This window comes from Vidua chalybeata, chromosome 23 (genome assembly GCF_026979565.1).
Source record: "Vidua chalybeata isolate OUT-0048 chromosome 23, bVidCha1 merged haplotype, whole genome shotgun sequence".
Classification (NCBI taxonomy): Eukaryota; Metazoa; Chordata; class Aves; order Passeriformes; family Viduidae; genus Vidua; species Vidua chalybeata.
In genome coordinates, this window is record NC_071552.1 from 4193570 (window position 1) to 4209414 (window position 15845).

The 15845-nt window shown below is 62.2% G+C and overlaps 1 protein-coding gene across 4 annotated transcripts in view; it reads left to right on the plus strand.

The window, feature by feature from the left end:
* Window positions 1-4222: 4222 nt before the first annotated feature.
* Window positions 4223-15845, plus strand: part of IGSF9B (immunoglobulin superfamily member 9B) — a 39532-nt gene continuing 27909 nt past the window's right edge. For all 4 annotated transcript variants that reach the window (XR_008434657.1, XM_053963375.1, XM_053963376.1 and 1 more), the window contains exons 1-4: window positions 4223-4300; window positions 11933-12130; window positions 13424-13570; window positions 15007-15158. Coding sequence is in view for 3 of the 4 variants with exons in the window: in XM_053963375.1 (XP_053819350.1) it covers window positions 4237-4300; window positions 11933-12130; window positions 13424-13570; window positions 15007-15158 (561 nt within the window). In the remaining variant the exon portion in view is untranslated. The remainder of the gene's footprint in view (window positions 4301-11932; window positions 12131-13423; window positions 13571-15006; window positions 15159-15845) is intronic.

A 15845-nucleotide genomic window follows, 5' to 3' on the forward strand; every position in this document is an offset into this window, starting at 1 on the left:
CTCGCTGAGGTGGCAGGGATGGGGTGGGCTCTCCTGGTCCCTGCACAGAGAGGGGAGGAGGTGACAGCTGGGCCATGTGGGATGCTGTGAGACACCAAGTCCCACTTTCGGAATGTGGGCCGTTCCCTCCGAAGTGCAGGAGGCAGCTCTCCCGGGAGATCAGGTGTTGTGAGACTCGTGACTCCACCATGCAAATGCTGGAGGCTGTGAATAATCATGTACTTGTTCAGGGAGACTCAGCCCCGTGTGGGTTGGAGCATCCCTCGGCCAGGTGGGAAGCAGCTGGGTCCAGATTCCTGCTTTCCTGGACTGGTCACCAGCAGTGAGGAGCTAGAGGGAGAGAGGCAGCAATCCATACCCTGGCAAGTCCCATTTTCAAGTCAACCCCTCTCCAGTGTTGAGTATTTTTGCTGCCCCATATGAAGTCTGATCCAGGTCCTTGCTGCTCCAAGTGCTGGAATTCCCTGTGTTTCCAGCCTGAGTTGTAGTTCATTCTCACTTTTCTTGCGGCACTTCCCAATCCAAAACCTCTGTCCCTGATCCTGAGAGCCAAGTCTCAGGGAGATGGCAGCAGGGCTCAGCCAGGGCTGCATATCTCCCAGATGAATGTGTGTGATGGGGAGAGCTGCATCCCCCAGGTCTCTGGTGCTAATCTGAGAACTCCTGCCTCATCTGTCAGAGCTGTTTCCTTTTAAAAAGCAACACGTTTTTAATCCCTCTCGTTAGACAGAGCAGTGGAATTATCACTGGGCAGTTGTCAGTGACCCAGCTGGGCACGGTGGGCTCTGCTGGCCGTGGCTGTGTGGAGGGCAAGGGTATGCCTGGGTCAGTAGCACAACACACAGGTACAGCTCAGGTCAGCAAGACGCTGCTGCAAGAGCAGCTCCAGCTGGGAATGTGGGGCAGGAGGGTGCCAGCTGCAGGGTGACCTGCACCCCACGGGAACTGCGGCGCTGTGCCCTGCGGAGATGGGGACAAGACATCTGTGTGGGTCTGGGGGCTGTGCGGCTGATTTGGTTCCAGCTCATCCCCGTGGCATGGAGGGCTGCCCGCCTGCCTCCCACGTGCTGGGCAGGAGGTGGCCATGGCCAGGGACTGGCGTGCTCCTTGCCTTGCCACTGATTCCTTCACCCGCTCCCGGCTCTGCCACCACAGACTGACGTGCAAGTACAAGGAGTGCCCTGCTCATGTAAATAAACCCAGCTATAAATAGAGAGGGAGAGAAGTGTGAAAACAGTGGGGAATGGATTTCATGAAACCAGCAAATTAGTCTGGAGAAACAAGGGTGTGAACTGACAGCCATGCTCCAAACCAAGCCCATATTTCCAGTTTCTTGAGGGATGTTGGTGGGGCCCCTGTGCTGGGCTCGGCTTGGGGATGAACACACTGGGATCAGGGCTGGGTCCCCCCATCCACCACGGGCTCCTGATGCCTCCCAGGTTGGGCTGTGTTACCATAGGTGCCATCAATGCCCTTCATTTTTTTTTTTTTCCTCTTTGAAATTGTGGCAAAACCAGGTAAAGACATGGAGATGATCTGACTGGTGACACGGAGCCTGGCTAGACCAGATTGTGTCGTCTCTGTCTGGCTGAGCGAGGGCAGATGGAGCCCTGCCAGCCTTGGGCTGGCTGCTTTGCAGGCAGTGAGTGATGGCTGGGAGTTTTTGGGTGCTTTGAAGGTGGCAGGACTGGCATGGGGAGGGTGCTGGACAAGGGGTTTTGCCCTCCCGGGGCACTCCTAACCAGACTTTCAGGAAATAGGAGAGCAGCTTGGAGAGCAGAACTGCCCCAGCACAAGGGTCAGCCTTGGCTGTGCCAACCCCCTGTGCAGATCTGCAAGCTTTCACTTCAGGCCTCAGCACTAGGAGCTGAGTCAGGCTTTTATGAGGTCTTGGAATTTGCTAGGGAAGCAAAGTGCCTGGGAGCTCGCGTGAGCTGGGGCTGGGCTGGGGGATGCTCTTGTCTCCTGCCCAGGGCCGTGCCAACATCTGATCCTCCAGGAAAGTAATTCCAGGCAGAAGCTGTGGGATGTTTCTCCAACTCCCACATCCTCTGCAAGAGCTGGGTTTTGGTTTTGTTTTTTTTTTTTTTTTTTTGCTTCTTTCCTGAACGTGCATGGGAAGAGGTGGGAAGAGCAGCTGCTCAGACCTCTTCCAATGGGCAAGGGGAAGACAGTGAGTGCTGGGGACAAAACGATGTGTCCCCCTCTGCGTGCGAGCCTGTCCCCTCCCGGGCTGGCTGTCATCTAGGGGAAGTTCAGTGGCCTGTTTTCCATGGCTGGCATGCTCCTGGGGGAGCCAGCCCGGCTGTTTGCCCATCTGGCATCGCCGGGTCTTTGCAGGGAGGATGGGTGGGCTGAGATGGGGGAGCACAGGGGCACTTGCTGTTTTCTGCCTGTTTTCCATTGAAACGAATCCCAACTCTCTCTTGTCAAGTGGGCTGTGCCCAGCAGGGGACAAGGAGCTGTCACAGTGGGCAAATGGTGTGGAGCAGGAGCAGGGGAGGTGCCACAGGTGGTGCAATGACAGGAGGAGGGGACACAGCTGGTGCTAGAGGTGACAGTGGCACTGAGCCAGTGCCAGGTGAATGTGACACCAAGCTGTGGTGGTGGCAATGATATGACTGAGCAGGGCAGGGTCCTGGCAGAGGTGACAGCAAGCTGGTGCAGGGGGCAGGTGACATGTCGGTCCCAGGCTGGTGGGGCGATGACCCTGGGCAGGGCACAGATGGTGGCAGCTGTGTTACCCTGAGCTGATGTGCCGTACAAAGCTGCAGTGGCACCAAGCAGCTGGCAGGGAGGTGACCCTGAGGTGGTGCAGGGTGGCAGGGACAGATGGCACAGCTGATGTGGAGCTGGTGCAGGGGGCAGGTGGCTCCTCCTGTGGTAGGGAGGTGACCCTGCCTAGTCACAGCTGTCACTGGCGTGTCAGAGAAGTGGTGTATGGCAGCAGGGGCAGGTGGCAGCTGGGGCCAGGGAGGTGACACTGCACCAGGGTGATGCTGAGCTGGTGTAGGGGCCACACCCAGAGACAGGGAGGTGACATTAAGGCTATGCAGGGGCACAGCTGGGGACAGGAAAGTAATGCTGAGCTGGTGCAGAGAATGCATCTGGGGACGGGGAGTGACACTGAGCTGAAAGTGATGCTGAGCTGGTGTAGGGGACACATCTGGAGACAGGAAGGTGATGTTGCCCCACGGCAGGGACACTTCTGGAGACAAGGAGGGAACAGTGAGTAGGTGCAGTGACATTTGGGGATAGGGAGGCAATAATGTGTCGGTGCAAGGGCACATCTGGACACAGGCAGGTGACATGGTACCAGTGTACGGGTCCATCTGGGCATGGAGAGGTGGCACTGAGTAGGTGCAGTGACACATCTGTGGACAGGGAGGTGACACTTAAACAGTGCAGTGACACATTTGGGGGTGAGGAGGTGGCACCGAGCTGGTGCAGGGGCACATCTGTGGACGAGGAGGTGGCACCGATCTGGCGCAGTGATGCATCTGGGGACAGGGAGGTGACACTGAGTAGGTGCGGTGACACATCTGGACACGGGGAGGTGGCACCGAGCCGGTGCAGGGGCACTCCTAGACACAAGGAGGTGACACTGTACCGGTCCAGGGCACATCTGGGGACAGGAAGGTGACACTGTACTGGTGCAGGAGCACAACTAGAGACAGGGAGGTGACACCCATCCGGTTCGGCGACACATCTGGGGACGGGGAGGTGGCACCGAGGTGGCGCGGTGGCACATCTGGACACGGGGAGGTGGCAGCGAGGCGGCGCGGGGGCCCAGGCGGGCGCGGGTCCCGGCGGGTGTCGGTGCGGGGAGGTGACCGTCCGGCGGAGGTGACCGCGCCGCTCCCGGCAGTGCGCATGATACTGCGGCGCAGGGGCCCCGTGCGCGCCAACCCACCTTGAACCGGCCCGGGCCGCGGCGGCGGCCAATCACCGCCCACTCCGCCGGGGCGCGGCCAATGGGCGGCGGGCGGGGGCGGTGCCGAGCCGCTAAAGGGCGCAGGCTAGGCTGCACCGCGCGGCGGAGCGCAGGTGCGGCGCGGCGCGGGGATGGGCGCGGGCATGGGCGCAGCGGCGGGCGGCCGGCCCTGAGCCGCCCCTCCGGCCCCGCCAGCCCCGCCGAGCCCTGCCCGGCCACGGCCAGCCCGGCCCGGCCCCGCCCCGCCCCGGCCGGGCCGCCCGGCGGGCGGAAGATGCTGCGCACCGGGGGCCGGTAGTACTATGATTTGGTATGTGGCCGCTTTGGTAGCAAGTGTGCTCGGCGCCCGCGGGCTGCCCGTCCAAGGTGAGTGCGGCCGCGGGGCGTTCTCCGCCGGGATGAGCCCGGGAGGGGCGCGCCGGGGTTTGCGGGGCGGCGGCGAGGCCGCCTTTGCGTGTCCCCCCCCCCCCCCCGGTCCTTCTCCCGGTGTACCGGATGCAGCGGGGGGGATGCGCATGGACCGGGAGGGATGCGCGCACCGTTGGGGGGGGGGGGGAGCATCACATCCCGGGGAGAGGGTACCGGGAAGGGGCTGGGGAGGAGGGTAGGAGGGGGAACTGCGGCTGCCAAGGGGGTTTGCGGGGTTCGCGTCTTCCCCGCTGCCGGTGCGGGGACCGAGCGCTTCCCGCTGCGGCGGGGCGCTGGCGATTCCTTCATCCCCCGCTGCCGGGGGGAGCCGGGAGCGCCCGGCGCATCCTCCCTCCGCAGGCGCTCGGCGGGGCTGGCTGTGACCTCCCCGAGGGCAGCGGCTGCAGCTGGGGAAGTTCGGGAAGCCGCGCTCCCGGTGCGGCGGAACCTCTGCCCGGGGGTTGGAAATTCCCTTTGGGAGAAGGCAAGCGGGTGCGAGTCCTGGCGGGGAGGGAGCACGGCTGCCTGAGTGTCCCCGTTGATCAGGGATGGGCAAGCTTTTCTCCGCATTCGGATTTCTTCTCTCATCCTGAGGAAGCGCCTGCGGCAGCTCCGCGGGGTGCGGGCAGCGTTTGCCCTTCCCTGCAAGGGTAGCCCGGCTGGGCAAGGAGAAATGCAGGAGGGATTCGTCGCCTTCCCCTGCAGCGCCCCGGCTGCGGGTTTGGGGGTGACTTTGCTGCCACCCCCCGCCCAGGAGAGGCTGCCCTCCTTCTCCCCCCACTGCAGACTGGATGCTCTGCTGTGGTAAACTGAGGCACAGGGTTGTCCAAGGTCAGGACGGAGACGGCAGCAAGGAATAACCCTGATTTTCCTGCTCTAGCTTCTTTCCCTTCAGCTGCCAGCCCCCTCCCATCCCTCCGAGCCACCCCTGCAGGTAGAAGGGAGCTGCCTGCCGCTGGTGCAGCACCGTTCCCCATCTCTGCCGCTGGCTCCTCACTGGGCACAGGGTTTTCCCTGCGTCCCGGTGGTCCTTACCCGGGATGAGACCCTGGAGCTGTGCCCTGGGTCACCCACCCTGCCCATGGGGATGCTCTGGCTGCCGGCAGCAAGCGATGCCTGGCTGGCAGCTGCCGCCTCTCCCCTCCCCGTGGTGTGGGGGACACTGCCTCGGGGGGCACGGGTGGGCTGGGAGGGGGCACGTACCGGGGTGCTGCAGCCCCCACCACAGCGCTCCTCGAACCCACCGGGTCACATCTGTGCCATGCCACAGTGCCTTGTCTTCCTCACCTGGCAGGCGGCTCCTGGAGGCGGGGGGCGTGTGTCAGGACGGGGCTGTCCTTTCGGGGGGTTCAGGATGGGGCTGCCCCATTTGGGGGTACGTAGCCCCTCTTACTGAGCCGTGGCCGGCTGCTGCCTGCCTGAACTGCGTGCTGCAGTGTGGTGAGGCAGTGTTTGCAGCAGCTGCTTGTACGGGGATGCTCCGCCGGGGAGAGGAGCAGAGCAGCGCGTTCGGCACCTGGGAACTTGGAAATACCCTGGAGCTCTGATGGAGCTCCGGAACTGGTGCCGGGGTGGGTGGGTGCCGGGAAGCCCCGGCACGGGGGTGCTGCGCGTGTGGAGCAGCGTGTACTTGATGAATGAGCGTGCCGTGAGTAATGCGTGGGTGGGTGCCGGGGGAGGGGGTGCTGCGGGCCGGCGCAGCCCCCGCAGGGGCAGGGAGCCCACGGGACTCCTCCAGCTGCTGCGACCCTTTGGTCCCAGCACTGTCCCGTCCCCAAGGGGAGTTGTCACCCCGCATTGCTTGGGGACAGGGCTTCGGAGGAGAGCTGGGGCTCACCGTGTGCCGGTGCCCTCGCTGGGGCTTTTCCTCTTGCCGTGGCCTTCCTCTCACACCACTTCCTCCTTGCCGGGCTGAGAAGCAGCGGTGCTGGCCCTGGGCAGCCTTCTTGCCTGGCTCTCCAAGGGCTTTCCAGGCGTTAATCAGCTCAGAGAGGGAAGGAGGATGCGTTATCCCCTCTTATGGCATGGGGGAGGAGAGCCAGGACGTGACCGCACCAGGAGTGGGTGTCAGAGGAAGGATCCGGCCTCCTGGCATTCCCAGCACTGCCGTCACACCGAGGGGCTTTTCCTCTCTCTCCCACGAGTGTGACGCCGTGGCACCACACAGTCAGTGGGGATGCTCGGGGATCCGGCAGGAGGCTTTGCCGAGGGAGGATTCGGCTCCGTTGAAGAGGTTCCCTGGGCACCGCGGCGGGCGATGCTCCTGGCACTGACCTTGGCCGGTTGGAGGGGCTCGGGGTGGCAGTGCCAGCGCTGCCTCCCCTGCTCGCTCGCGGTTTTGCCTCTTTGGCCGTGGAGGAGTCTGGACTGGGAGCCGAGGATTTGGCACATGTGGCTTTGGCCCCGCTCTCTTCTGGCAAGGGGATGGTTTGGCTCCAGGAGCAGCCAAGGGCGTTGGCCGGGCTCCCATTTCCATCATTCCGTGGAGGTTTTCTGCTCCTCTGGACCTGTTGGATGGGCAGGCGTGCGCGGGGCAGGGAGGGACGTGAGCGGCTTGGTCGATGACTTGGCTTGCCGGAGGGTCCTTGCGGCGATGCTTTGCCGGCTCAGTTGCCTTTTGACTTGGAAGATGCAGCTTTGCTGGTGATGGGTGAGCCCTGCAAGTTCCTCTCCAGAGCTGTGGCAGGGTGGCACAGCTCCCGTTCACCTCTGGTCCTCTGTCTTGGAGGTCGTGCCTTCACGCTGGATGAGAAGCCCTGCAGATGGGCAAGCAGTGGGTCCAGCCCCATGCTGTGCCGATGGAGGAGTCCTTCCCTGTCCCTTTCCCTGCGGTAGGAATCTCCCAAGCTCGGAGCCCTGAGCGACCAGCTGGCCTTTGGAAAAACAACTCGCTTCCTCCTGCTCCTCCGTGGAGAGGCTGGCGTTGGTGGGAGGGCTGCCTGAGCCAGGAACAGCGTGATTCAGGAGCTGCTGGCGGGCAGCTCGGAGCGCTGCCTGCATCCCAGTTTCCTGCTGGAGGGCTGTGAATGCATCGGGATGGTACCCACTGCTCCATGGGGAGGGTGGTGCCAGCCTGGTGTGATGTGGGGCTGGACTGGGGGCACAGTACCCTGGCAGCGCTCTCCAGATGCCAGAGGTCTCTTCTGGGATGGGTTTGGTGCTCCAGCTCCCACCACAGCTGCTTGTTTGTCCCCGTGGTGCGTGGAGGGAGCTCACGGGGAGCGCACAGGTAGCTGCTGGTCGTTGCTGGGAGATGATGCCTCCCACGAGGCAGCTGCCAACACCGGATGCTCAACACCGGGCTGGTGGAGATTAGAGGGAGGGGGCACAAGGGACCCCCAGGTAGGAGTAAGGTGACCTCAGGGAAGTAATTTTGTTTCCTGCTCCATCTCTGTGCCTCTCAGAGCACCAACCTGTGCTCCCACGTGCTTGCTGAGCCGCTGCCCAGCCAGGCACATTCCCACCTGTGCCATTCCAGGGAGCAAGGACCTGCTGTGGGGCTGCTGTGGGGCAGCATCCCATGCATGCATTCCCTTTGGGATGCCAGGGCAGCTGCCTGCCTGCGTGGGGAGAGTGGTGGTGGTCCCACAGGACACCCCTTGTGCCCAGGAATGGGGTTCTGAGTCCCCATCTTGCTGGGAATGGGGCACCAAGCCACCCCTCAGAGCTGCTAATCCTTCTCCTCCCTGGCCCCGTGTGACCTTGAGGCATGTCACTTGACCTGCGCATCGCCCTCCATCCATCTGGAAAATCGGGTTTAAAACGCAGGAATCGCACTGAAAGCCCAGATGCTGCTTTCCAGCTGGGGGAGGGGGTGAGGGCTGTGCTCCCAGCCCCAGGGCTTCCCCCCATCAGGGAACAGGCGGGTGCTTTCGGGGGGCTCTGGATACCCCAAGATAGGCAGAGGGGCTGGGTTTGTAATGGGGGGTGCAACCCCCACTGAGATATTTAGGGGGCTACAGTGGTGTGGGTCAGGCGATCTGCCGGCACCCCACACCCTGCCCTGGCAGTTGGGGTCCCTGCACACGTTGTCCCTGTCCCCCACCCTGGGCTGCAGTCTCCCCCCATCTTCATTTCATGGCGATGGCTGCCTGCTCTCCTTCCCTGCTGGCCTCCATATGCCATGCTGGTGGCGTTGTCCTCAGAGATCCCTGCCATATCCCGCCTCCACCGATGGGAGCGGGATGTGTCAGAGCACATCTCGTCTCGGCTCACCAGGGAGGAGAGGTCCACAGGCTCCGGGCCTTGTGCCTGCTCCCTCAGCCATCCCCATGGGGGCACAGGGGTGATGATGAGTGCCAGGGGTGTGGGGCAGTACTGGAAATGGAAGTGGTGCCTCTGTTAGCAGGCTGCAATGCGATGGTGGGTCAGGACAGGATGCCCTCTCTGCCCCAGGGCATGGGTGTCCATTGTGGCAGGAGGAGAAGCCTTCCCAGGCATTAATGCCTTTGGAAACCTCTCTGCCGTGGCCACGTCCTTCTCACAAAGCACCTGCAGGAAGGGTCCTGCTTCAGCGAGCGCAGCAGAGATGCTGGATGCCTTCAGCCTCACCGAGTCCTGTGGCACCTTCCACCTCTGCCCTTGGGACTGGATGAACTGGATGCCCAGATCCAGGTGAGGGTCTCCCCATCCTTGGCATCGCCATCCTGGGAAGCCCCGCGGTGGCACCGTCTCAGTGGCGGCAGCCTTCCCTCCTCTCCTTTTGGGATGCTGTTCAACTCCACCTCCGCATCTTGTATTCTTGCCTCCTGGCACGCGGCGTGCTTTTATTTTTCCTGGATCTGCTTGGATGACGAAGCCTGTTGATTACTTGTTTTTCTTTACGAGGCATCCCCCAGCTTCACGTGAGCCCCTGCACTGAGGCGGATTTGGGGTTCACTTCAGTGCTGCCGTTCCCTGATGTTGACCCTGTTTCCAAACTGCAGATTCAGCCTTGAAACCTCTCTGAACTTGGCTGGGAAAATCAAGTGGGTTTAAAAATACCCAGTCTATTTGTGCTCTGTTTCTTCTGGCGTCTGCGGGTTGTTTTCAAGCGTTTCCCTACAAATGTGGGGGTGAGAAAACACTTTGAATCGAGAGCTGCAGTCTCCATTGCTCGCTTTCCTCGTGGTCTGGACTTGGAAGGAAAACCTGGTCAGGGTTGGGACCCCGCAGGGTTGGTGGGTTGGGAAGTTGAGGAGACCCAAAGAGGGTTTGTGAGACATCTCCCCATTGCCTTCCTGGCGCTCTGGAAGTGGGGACAGGAGGGCACGGGGCGGGTGGCAGCTGGGGAGAGCCGGGGGCCGGTTCTCCGCCGTGGCTTCCAGTCGGCCGTGCGCTGGGGAGGTGATGCTCAGCCGTGCGTGCAATTCCCCACCGGCCTTGCGATCAGACACCGGCGCTGCGAGCTGCCGGGGATGACCTATTTTCCTGCGCCCGGGCAGCCCTGGCCAGGCGTGGGTCCGGCGGAGCGGCTGGCTCGTCCCCTCCCCGGGGACGTCACCCACTGCTCTGCCAGGGAGCCAGTCAGGGGATCCTGGCGTAGTGTGACTCTCTGGCACCCATCCCCAGGGTGTCTGGGTGGCCACTTGGGCAGCGGGCTTGCTCCAGCTGGGCAAACATTAGCATTCCAGGCTCCAGTTGGTGGAGAGGTGCCGGAAACCAAGATTCTGTCTTGGTAGCCCAGGAGCTGGAGCGCTGGAGCGGGTGGGGGGGCTTGGGAAAGGGGTTTGGGTGGTACCGCTTCCATCTTCTCCTGCTGGTGGGTAGAGGGTGTCACTTTGAAGGTGACGAGGTGCTGGGGACCTGCTCGCTCGGGCAAGGCGCCCGGGGAAGCACGTCCTTGGATGCTCTTGAGCAGCACGTGACAGCTCCGTCCCCGATCAGCGCAGCAGGACCACGGGCAGGGAGGGGGGCTCCAGCTCTGCAGCGCAGCCCCCCTCACCCTCCCGGCTGGAGGGGTCAGGACGGGTTCTCACAGCTCAGTGCCGGGGTGGCAGGGGAGGGCTGGTAGCGTCCCTGCTGACAGGGTGCGAACGGGAGCTGATCGGCGATGCAGCGCTAACGAGGGATGGAAAGGTGCAAGAGTGTTGTCGAGGCGGTGCAAAGCGTGTGCGGGGGTGTGCGTGCACACCGCACGTGTGTGCTCAGCGATTCCCCCCGCCCCGCTGGGGTCCGGGCGGATCCGTGGCCGTGCAGGACCCCCAGCTCTGCAGGGCCCCAGAGCGGGGCCGGGTGCCTGCAGTGGGTGTGCAATGCAGCATCTGCTCCTTGCAGATGGCTCACGGCTCTGCACCCCGGCGTCACCCACCCCTCTGCCACCAGCCAGCCCTCCCAGTTAAAGAGCCACTCGTGCCCAGTTTGCTGGTGGCGTGGGGGCTTGGGTGACCCTCAGGCTGTGATCCTCTGCAGGGACGCACCTTGTGCGTGCCATGTGCGAGCCTCGGCCAGCTCTGCCCGCTGCCCTTCCCGCGGGGACACTCGGCTGGTGGGCCCGTGGGGTGGCACATCACGGGCCTCTCGCCGGTACGCGCTTGTGCCAGAGCCAAAAATAGCCGGTGATGCTCGGCTCCCGCGGCGGGGAAGCGGTGATGTCACTCGCCGCCAATCACCGGCGGCCCCGAGGAGCAGCGCGGAGGAGTGGGAACGTGCTTCCCCGAGCATCCCTCCCCGAGCATCCCCCCCAGAACAGCCAGCGGCCGCGTGTGCCAGGAAAACGGGGGCCCTTCCTTGATGGGAAGGGCGATGTGGGTCTAAACCTGGTTTTGGGGACCCCCTGTTTGGCTTCCCCCCAGCCCTGGGTTTCCCTCTCTCTCCCTCTCTAAACGCCGTGCTGAGGATGCAGCTTTGCTGCTGCTGGCAGAGCAGGATGACGCCAGGCTGCAGCGAGCAGGGCGGCACAGCCGGGGTGGAGCAGCCTTGGAGCTGAGACCAAAGTCCCCTGTAATTAGCCAGCTGGGAGGAGCAGGGTGACAGACCCGACGCGCAGGTCGCAGACGGGTTTCAGGCTTGGGGCTCTCGGGGATGCCCGAGGACATGTGGGCTTGGCTGGAGCATGGCGGCTCCGGGGGCCCAGCCCACCCTGGCACCGGCGGGAGAGCTGCGTCCGTGGGCTGGCACAGCAGAGCTGTGGCCAGGGGTCCCTGCATGCTCAGTCCTGCCTGCTGGAGGATGCAGGGGCACAAGCTAAAAGCAGCCTTTTCCCTGCCACAAGGATACAGGGTAGCCCAGATGGTGCTGCTATGTGGGGAGCAGTGCTAGGCATACTCTGTGCCCCTCTACTGAGAGCAGGGGGTCCCCAAAACCCCTGTGGGGGTCACTGGGCATCACCTTTGCCCTGGTGCAGAGGTTGGGAAGCTGTCCTGGAGCATTGGGGTGCTGATGGCCACTGTCCTGACCCCTGTGGTAGCTGAGGGTGGCCTTGGAGATGAATGTAAGGACTTGGGACCCCCTGTTGCTTTTTGGGGCAAGGGCGACCCATGGGCTGCCCTTGTTGGAGACAGGTGGCTGGGGATGGGCATTACTAGTGCTGTTTTTCTTCTGGGCATCCTGGTTCAATGCTGGGGACCAGCAGTGGGATCAGCCACAGATTCTTCCTTCGCCCCCTCGCAGGTGCCCTTGGCTCGAGGGAGGAGCCCGAGTTCGTGACCGCTCGCGCTGGCGAGAGCGTGATCCTGGGATGCGACGTGATCCACCCGCTCACGGGACAGCCCCCTCCCTATGTTGTGGAGTGGTTCAAGTTCGGCGTCCCCATCCCCATCTTCATCAAGTTCGGGTTTTACCCTCCCCATGTCGACCCAGAGTATGCCGGTGAGTCCTGGGGGCGCAGGGGGACGAGGGGAGGGTGCCAGGTCCCGGCTGCGGCACGGCCTGGGATGCGCAGCTCCGCTCCATCCGTTCCTCCGTCGGAAACCACGCGGGCTCTGCCTCTCGTTGCTCGCTTTCCACCCAGTTGGTTTTAATTAAGCAGCAGCGTTAGGAAGCCAGCTGGGCTGCGTGGGACGGGAGCAAGCGAGGCAGAGAAACCCAGGGTGACGCGTGGTGGCGGTGGCTGCTGCTGCTGCCGCTGTGCCCCAGAGCAGCTGTGAGCCCAGGGAGGGGTGCTGGGGGACAGTGGGGATGGAGTCAGGGCCACGTGCTGGGCGGAGGTGACAGGTTGGAGCTGCAGAACTCATGTGGCTGCTTGCCAATGTGCTGCCTGTGACACGTGGCCGGTGTCCTCTGGTGGGATCTGTGAGCTGGAAACCAGCCCTTGGAAGGTTGGTGTGGCAGGACAGACCCGTTGTGGTAACTCTTTCCCTGTGGAATGCTGTCCCGGGAATCTTCCCTGGGTCTTATGGGACTCTGCCTGAATTGCTCTCTAAGAAATGCAGCAGCAGGGATGATGCACCAGCTGAGCCCTGCCAAACTCAGCTCAGCAATGAGCGATCCCACAGCCCGGTGGCCACTGCACCAAGGTGGAGGTTTAGGCTGCTTTGCTCCTGACCCAGTTTTTGGGGCTGTGCACAGGGTCAGCTCAGGGCAGCCCTGCTTTCTGGGAGTCTCCCAGGCGGGGAAAAGCTTTGGGGCACGCCTGTGTGCCGGCTGTGCTGCCGCCAGCCCCCGGCTGGGAGCAGAATGCCGGTGTCGCTGCGGGCAGACATTGCTCGAGGCACCTTGCCTGGCCCTGGCAGCTTGGCTCTGCCATCCCCAGATGGGCGAGTGTGTCACTGGCCTGGCACCACCGGCTGCAACCACGACGTGGGGCTCAGCCAGCCCCAAACCGGGACAGGGCCCACAGAGGGATGGGGTGTCCCCTGTGGTGATGTTCTGGGGGGTTGCTCTGGTGTCAGGATGGGGGTGTCCCCTGCAATGATGCTCTGGGGGCTGCTCCAGTTTGGAATGGGGTGGCCCCTGCAGTGATCTCTGAGGGGCTTTTCTGGTGTCAGGATGGGGTGTCCCCTGCAGTGATAATTTGGGGGCTGCTCTGGTGTGGGGATGGGGTGTCCCCTGTGGCCACGCTCTGGGGGCTGCACCAGTTTGGGATGGTTTGTTCCCCGCAGTGATGCTCTGGGGGCTGCTCCAGTGTTGGGGACATGGTGCCAACGCTGTGCTCTCCCACAGGCCGGGCCAGCCTGCATGACAAAGCCTCCCTGCGCATTGAGCAGGTGCGCTCCGAGGACCAGGGCTGGTACGAGTGCAAAGTGCTCATGCTGGACCAGCAGTACGACACCTTCCACAACGGCAGCTGGGTCCACCTCACGGTCAATGGTGAGCGGGGCGGGGGCTCGGCATCCCTGCGGTGCCAAAATGGGATTTCTGGTGGATGCTGGATGTCTGGTGGATGCTGGGCCTCAATGGCATCTGTGCCTGGCAGACACGCGAGCCTGAAGCCATCCAGGCTGGCTGATCCAGCCAGGGTGTGACTTCAAAAGGGACAAAGTTTTATTAGGGATTCCTCAGTTTAATTACGCGGAGCTTGTTTAAAGGAGGGACATCAAGAACCGGGGCTGGGAATGAATCTCCTCTCAACAAACAGATCAGAAAATCAAATCTTTGTTTTCTTGAAATTCAGATTTACTCAAATTACTTTTTCATTTTATTAAGGCTGTATATTAAACTAATTAACAAATTGTCATTCTCTGCATCAGGAGAGAGATCTTTATTTTTAGCCTAGCAGCAGGGTTGTGCCTCTCCTGCTGCAGTGGGGTGGCTGGAGAGATGTGGCCACTGGCAGCTCCTCGCTGGTCTTGCCTTGACCTTGTGCAATTAATTTAACCTTTGGGGGGATGGCTGTGCTGTGGCACAGAGCAGAGCCACCTAATTGAGCCCAATTAGTGAGCGGGAGCTTTGCAAGCAGGGCCGTGCAGGCCACCAGCCCCATCCCTGCCTGCTGCTTCCTGCTTTCCCCCAGCCTGCTAATGAGCTCCGAGGGCTTGGGAAGGAGGGCAGGAGGAGGAGGAAGGAGGAGGATGGTGGTGCCTGGCTCACCTCTGCCACGTGCACGGATCCTGCAAACGCCAGCCAGAGGGACTGGAAAATGGCCCCAGATGCCCTGTCCCTCCCCTTGGCAAAATGGGCCAGTTTTGGGGCTTTTATGCAGCACGGGGTGTGCAGGGGCTTAATAACAACATAATAACCATAATCCTCCCAGCCCGAGGAATTGCTTTCAGGGTGAGGGCTGTGGCTTTCCCCCAGCGCATTACAACGCTTAATTTTCTTAGGGGGAAAATAAAAATCATTTGGGGAGAAACAAAATATAATTCCTTTTCTTTTTTTTTTTTTTTCCCCAAGCAGATTAAATTGCCAACCTGTCTTCCTCTAAAGTGGGCTTTAACAACCGCGGGTAATTAGGGGCGGGCTGTAATCTTGCCAGCCTCTTTCATCAGGAAGGAGCCTTTCGATCTGCACTGCGGTGTTTTCCTATGTTTTGACAATAGCGAGTTAATGTGCAGCGGGGTGGGGGGAGGACGTGGTGCTGCTGGGGAGGAGAAGGAACAGGGCTGGGGTGCGACGTGGCACCTCTTGGTCCGTGTCCCCAGGGACACCGCTGTCCGAGCAGCCCCATTTGCCTTTGGGGTGGTCCCAGCCCTGCCGTGGGGATGTGCAGAGTGTCCCCTGTGTGCAGGCAGCAGCTTCCCCTCTGTCCCCGTGTGCCCCCAGACCAGAGTGGCCAGGGGTGACCCGGTGGTCTCCTGTGCCCCCAGCTCCCCCCACGTTCACGGAGACCCCGCCGCAGTACGTAGAGGCGAAGGAGGGCAGCAGCGTCACCCTGACCTGCATGGCATTCGGGAACCCCAAGCCCATCGTCACCTGGCTCAGAGAGGGAGACCTTTTGGGTGCCAATGGCAAGTACCAGGTAGGTGGGGGAGGGCTGCCGTGGGGACTCCTGGGCTGGGAGCTGGCAGGGACGGTATTGACAGGACCACGGTGGCGGCAGCTCCGCCGTGCCTGGAGCCAGCCGAGCTTTCTCAGCACTTCTCCTTGGTGAGATGCCCATTTTCCCCCACCCCATCCCTGCTGAGCAGCAGCCTGTAACGCTGCCAGCCCTTGGGTGCAGGCTGGAGACCCTCCAAGTGCTTGGGACAGCCCTGCTCCTGCACCTGACCTGCTCCCTGCAGACTCAGCCCAGGGGCCAAGACCCTGGAGATGGGGTGGGGGCTGCAGCCAGGGGTAGTGTTCCCCCGGGCAGGGACGGATGCAGCAGGGCTGGAGTAGGGCAGGGTTGAGCAGGGAGGATTTCCCCTCCTCCCCTCCCCTTCAGGACCCTTTTTGCATCCCAGAGGCTCCCAGGCAGAGATTCCCCCCTGAGCTGTAATTGGTAAATCAGGCATTGGAATCAGCGCAGGCACTAATGAGAGTAATTAGGAATCATTTGTTACTAATTGAAATAGAAGGATGAGGCAGAATGAGATGGGGGGGGAAGCCTGGCTGGGAGGCCTCCCTGTGCATGGGGGTGCTGCTACCCCAAAGGTGACAGTCCCTTGTCCATCCTTCTGCCGTGTCCCCAGGGGGAATCCATCTGCTCCTCTTCCAGCTAAGAGGT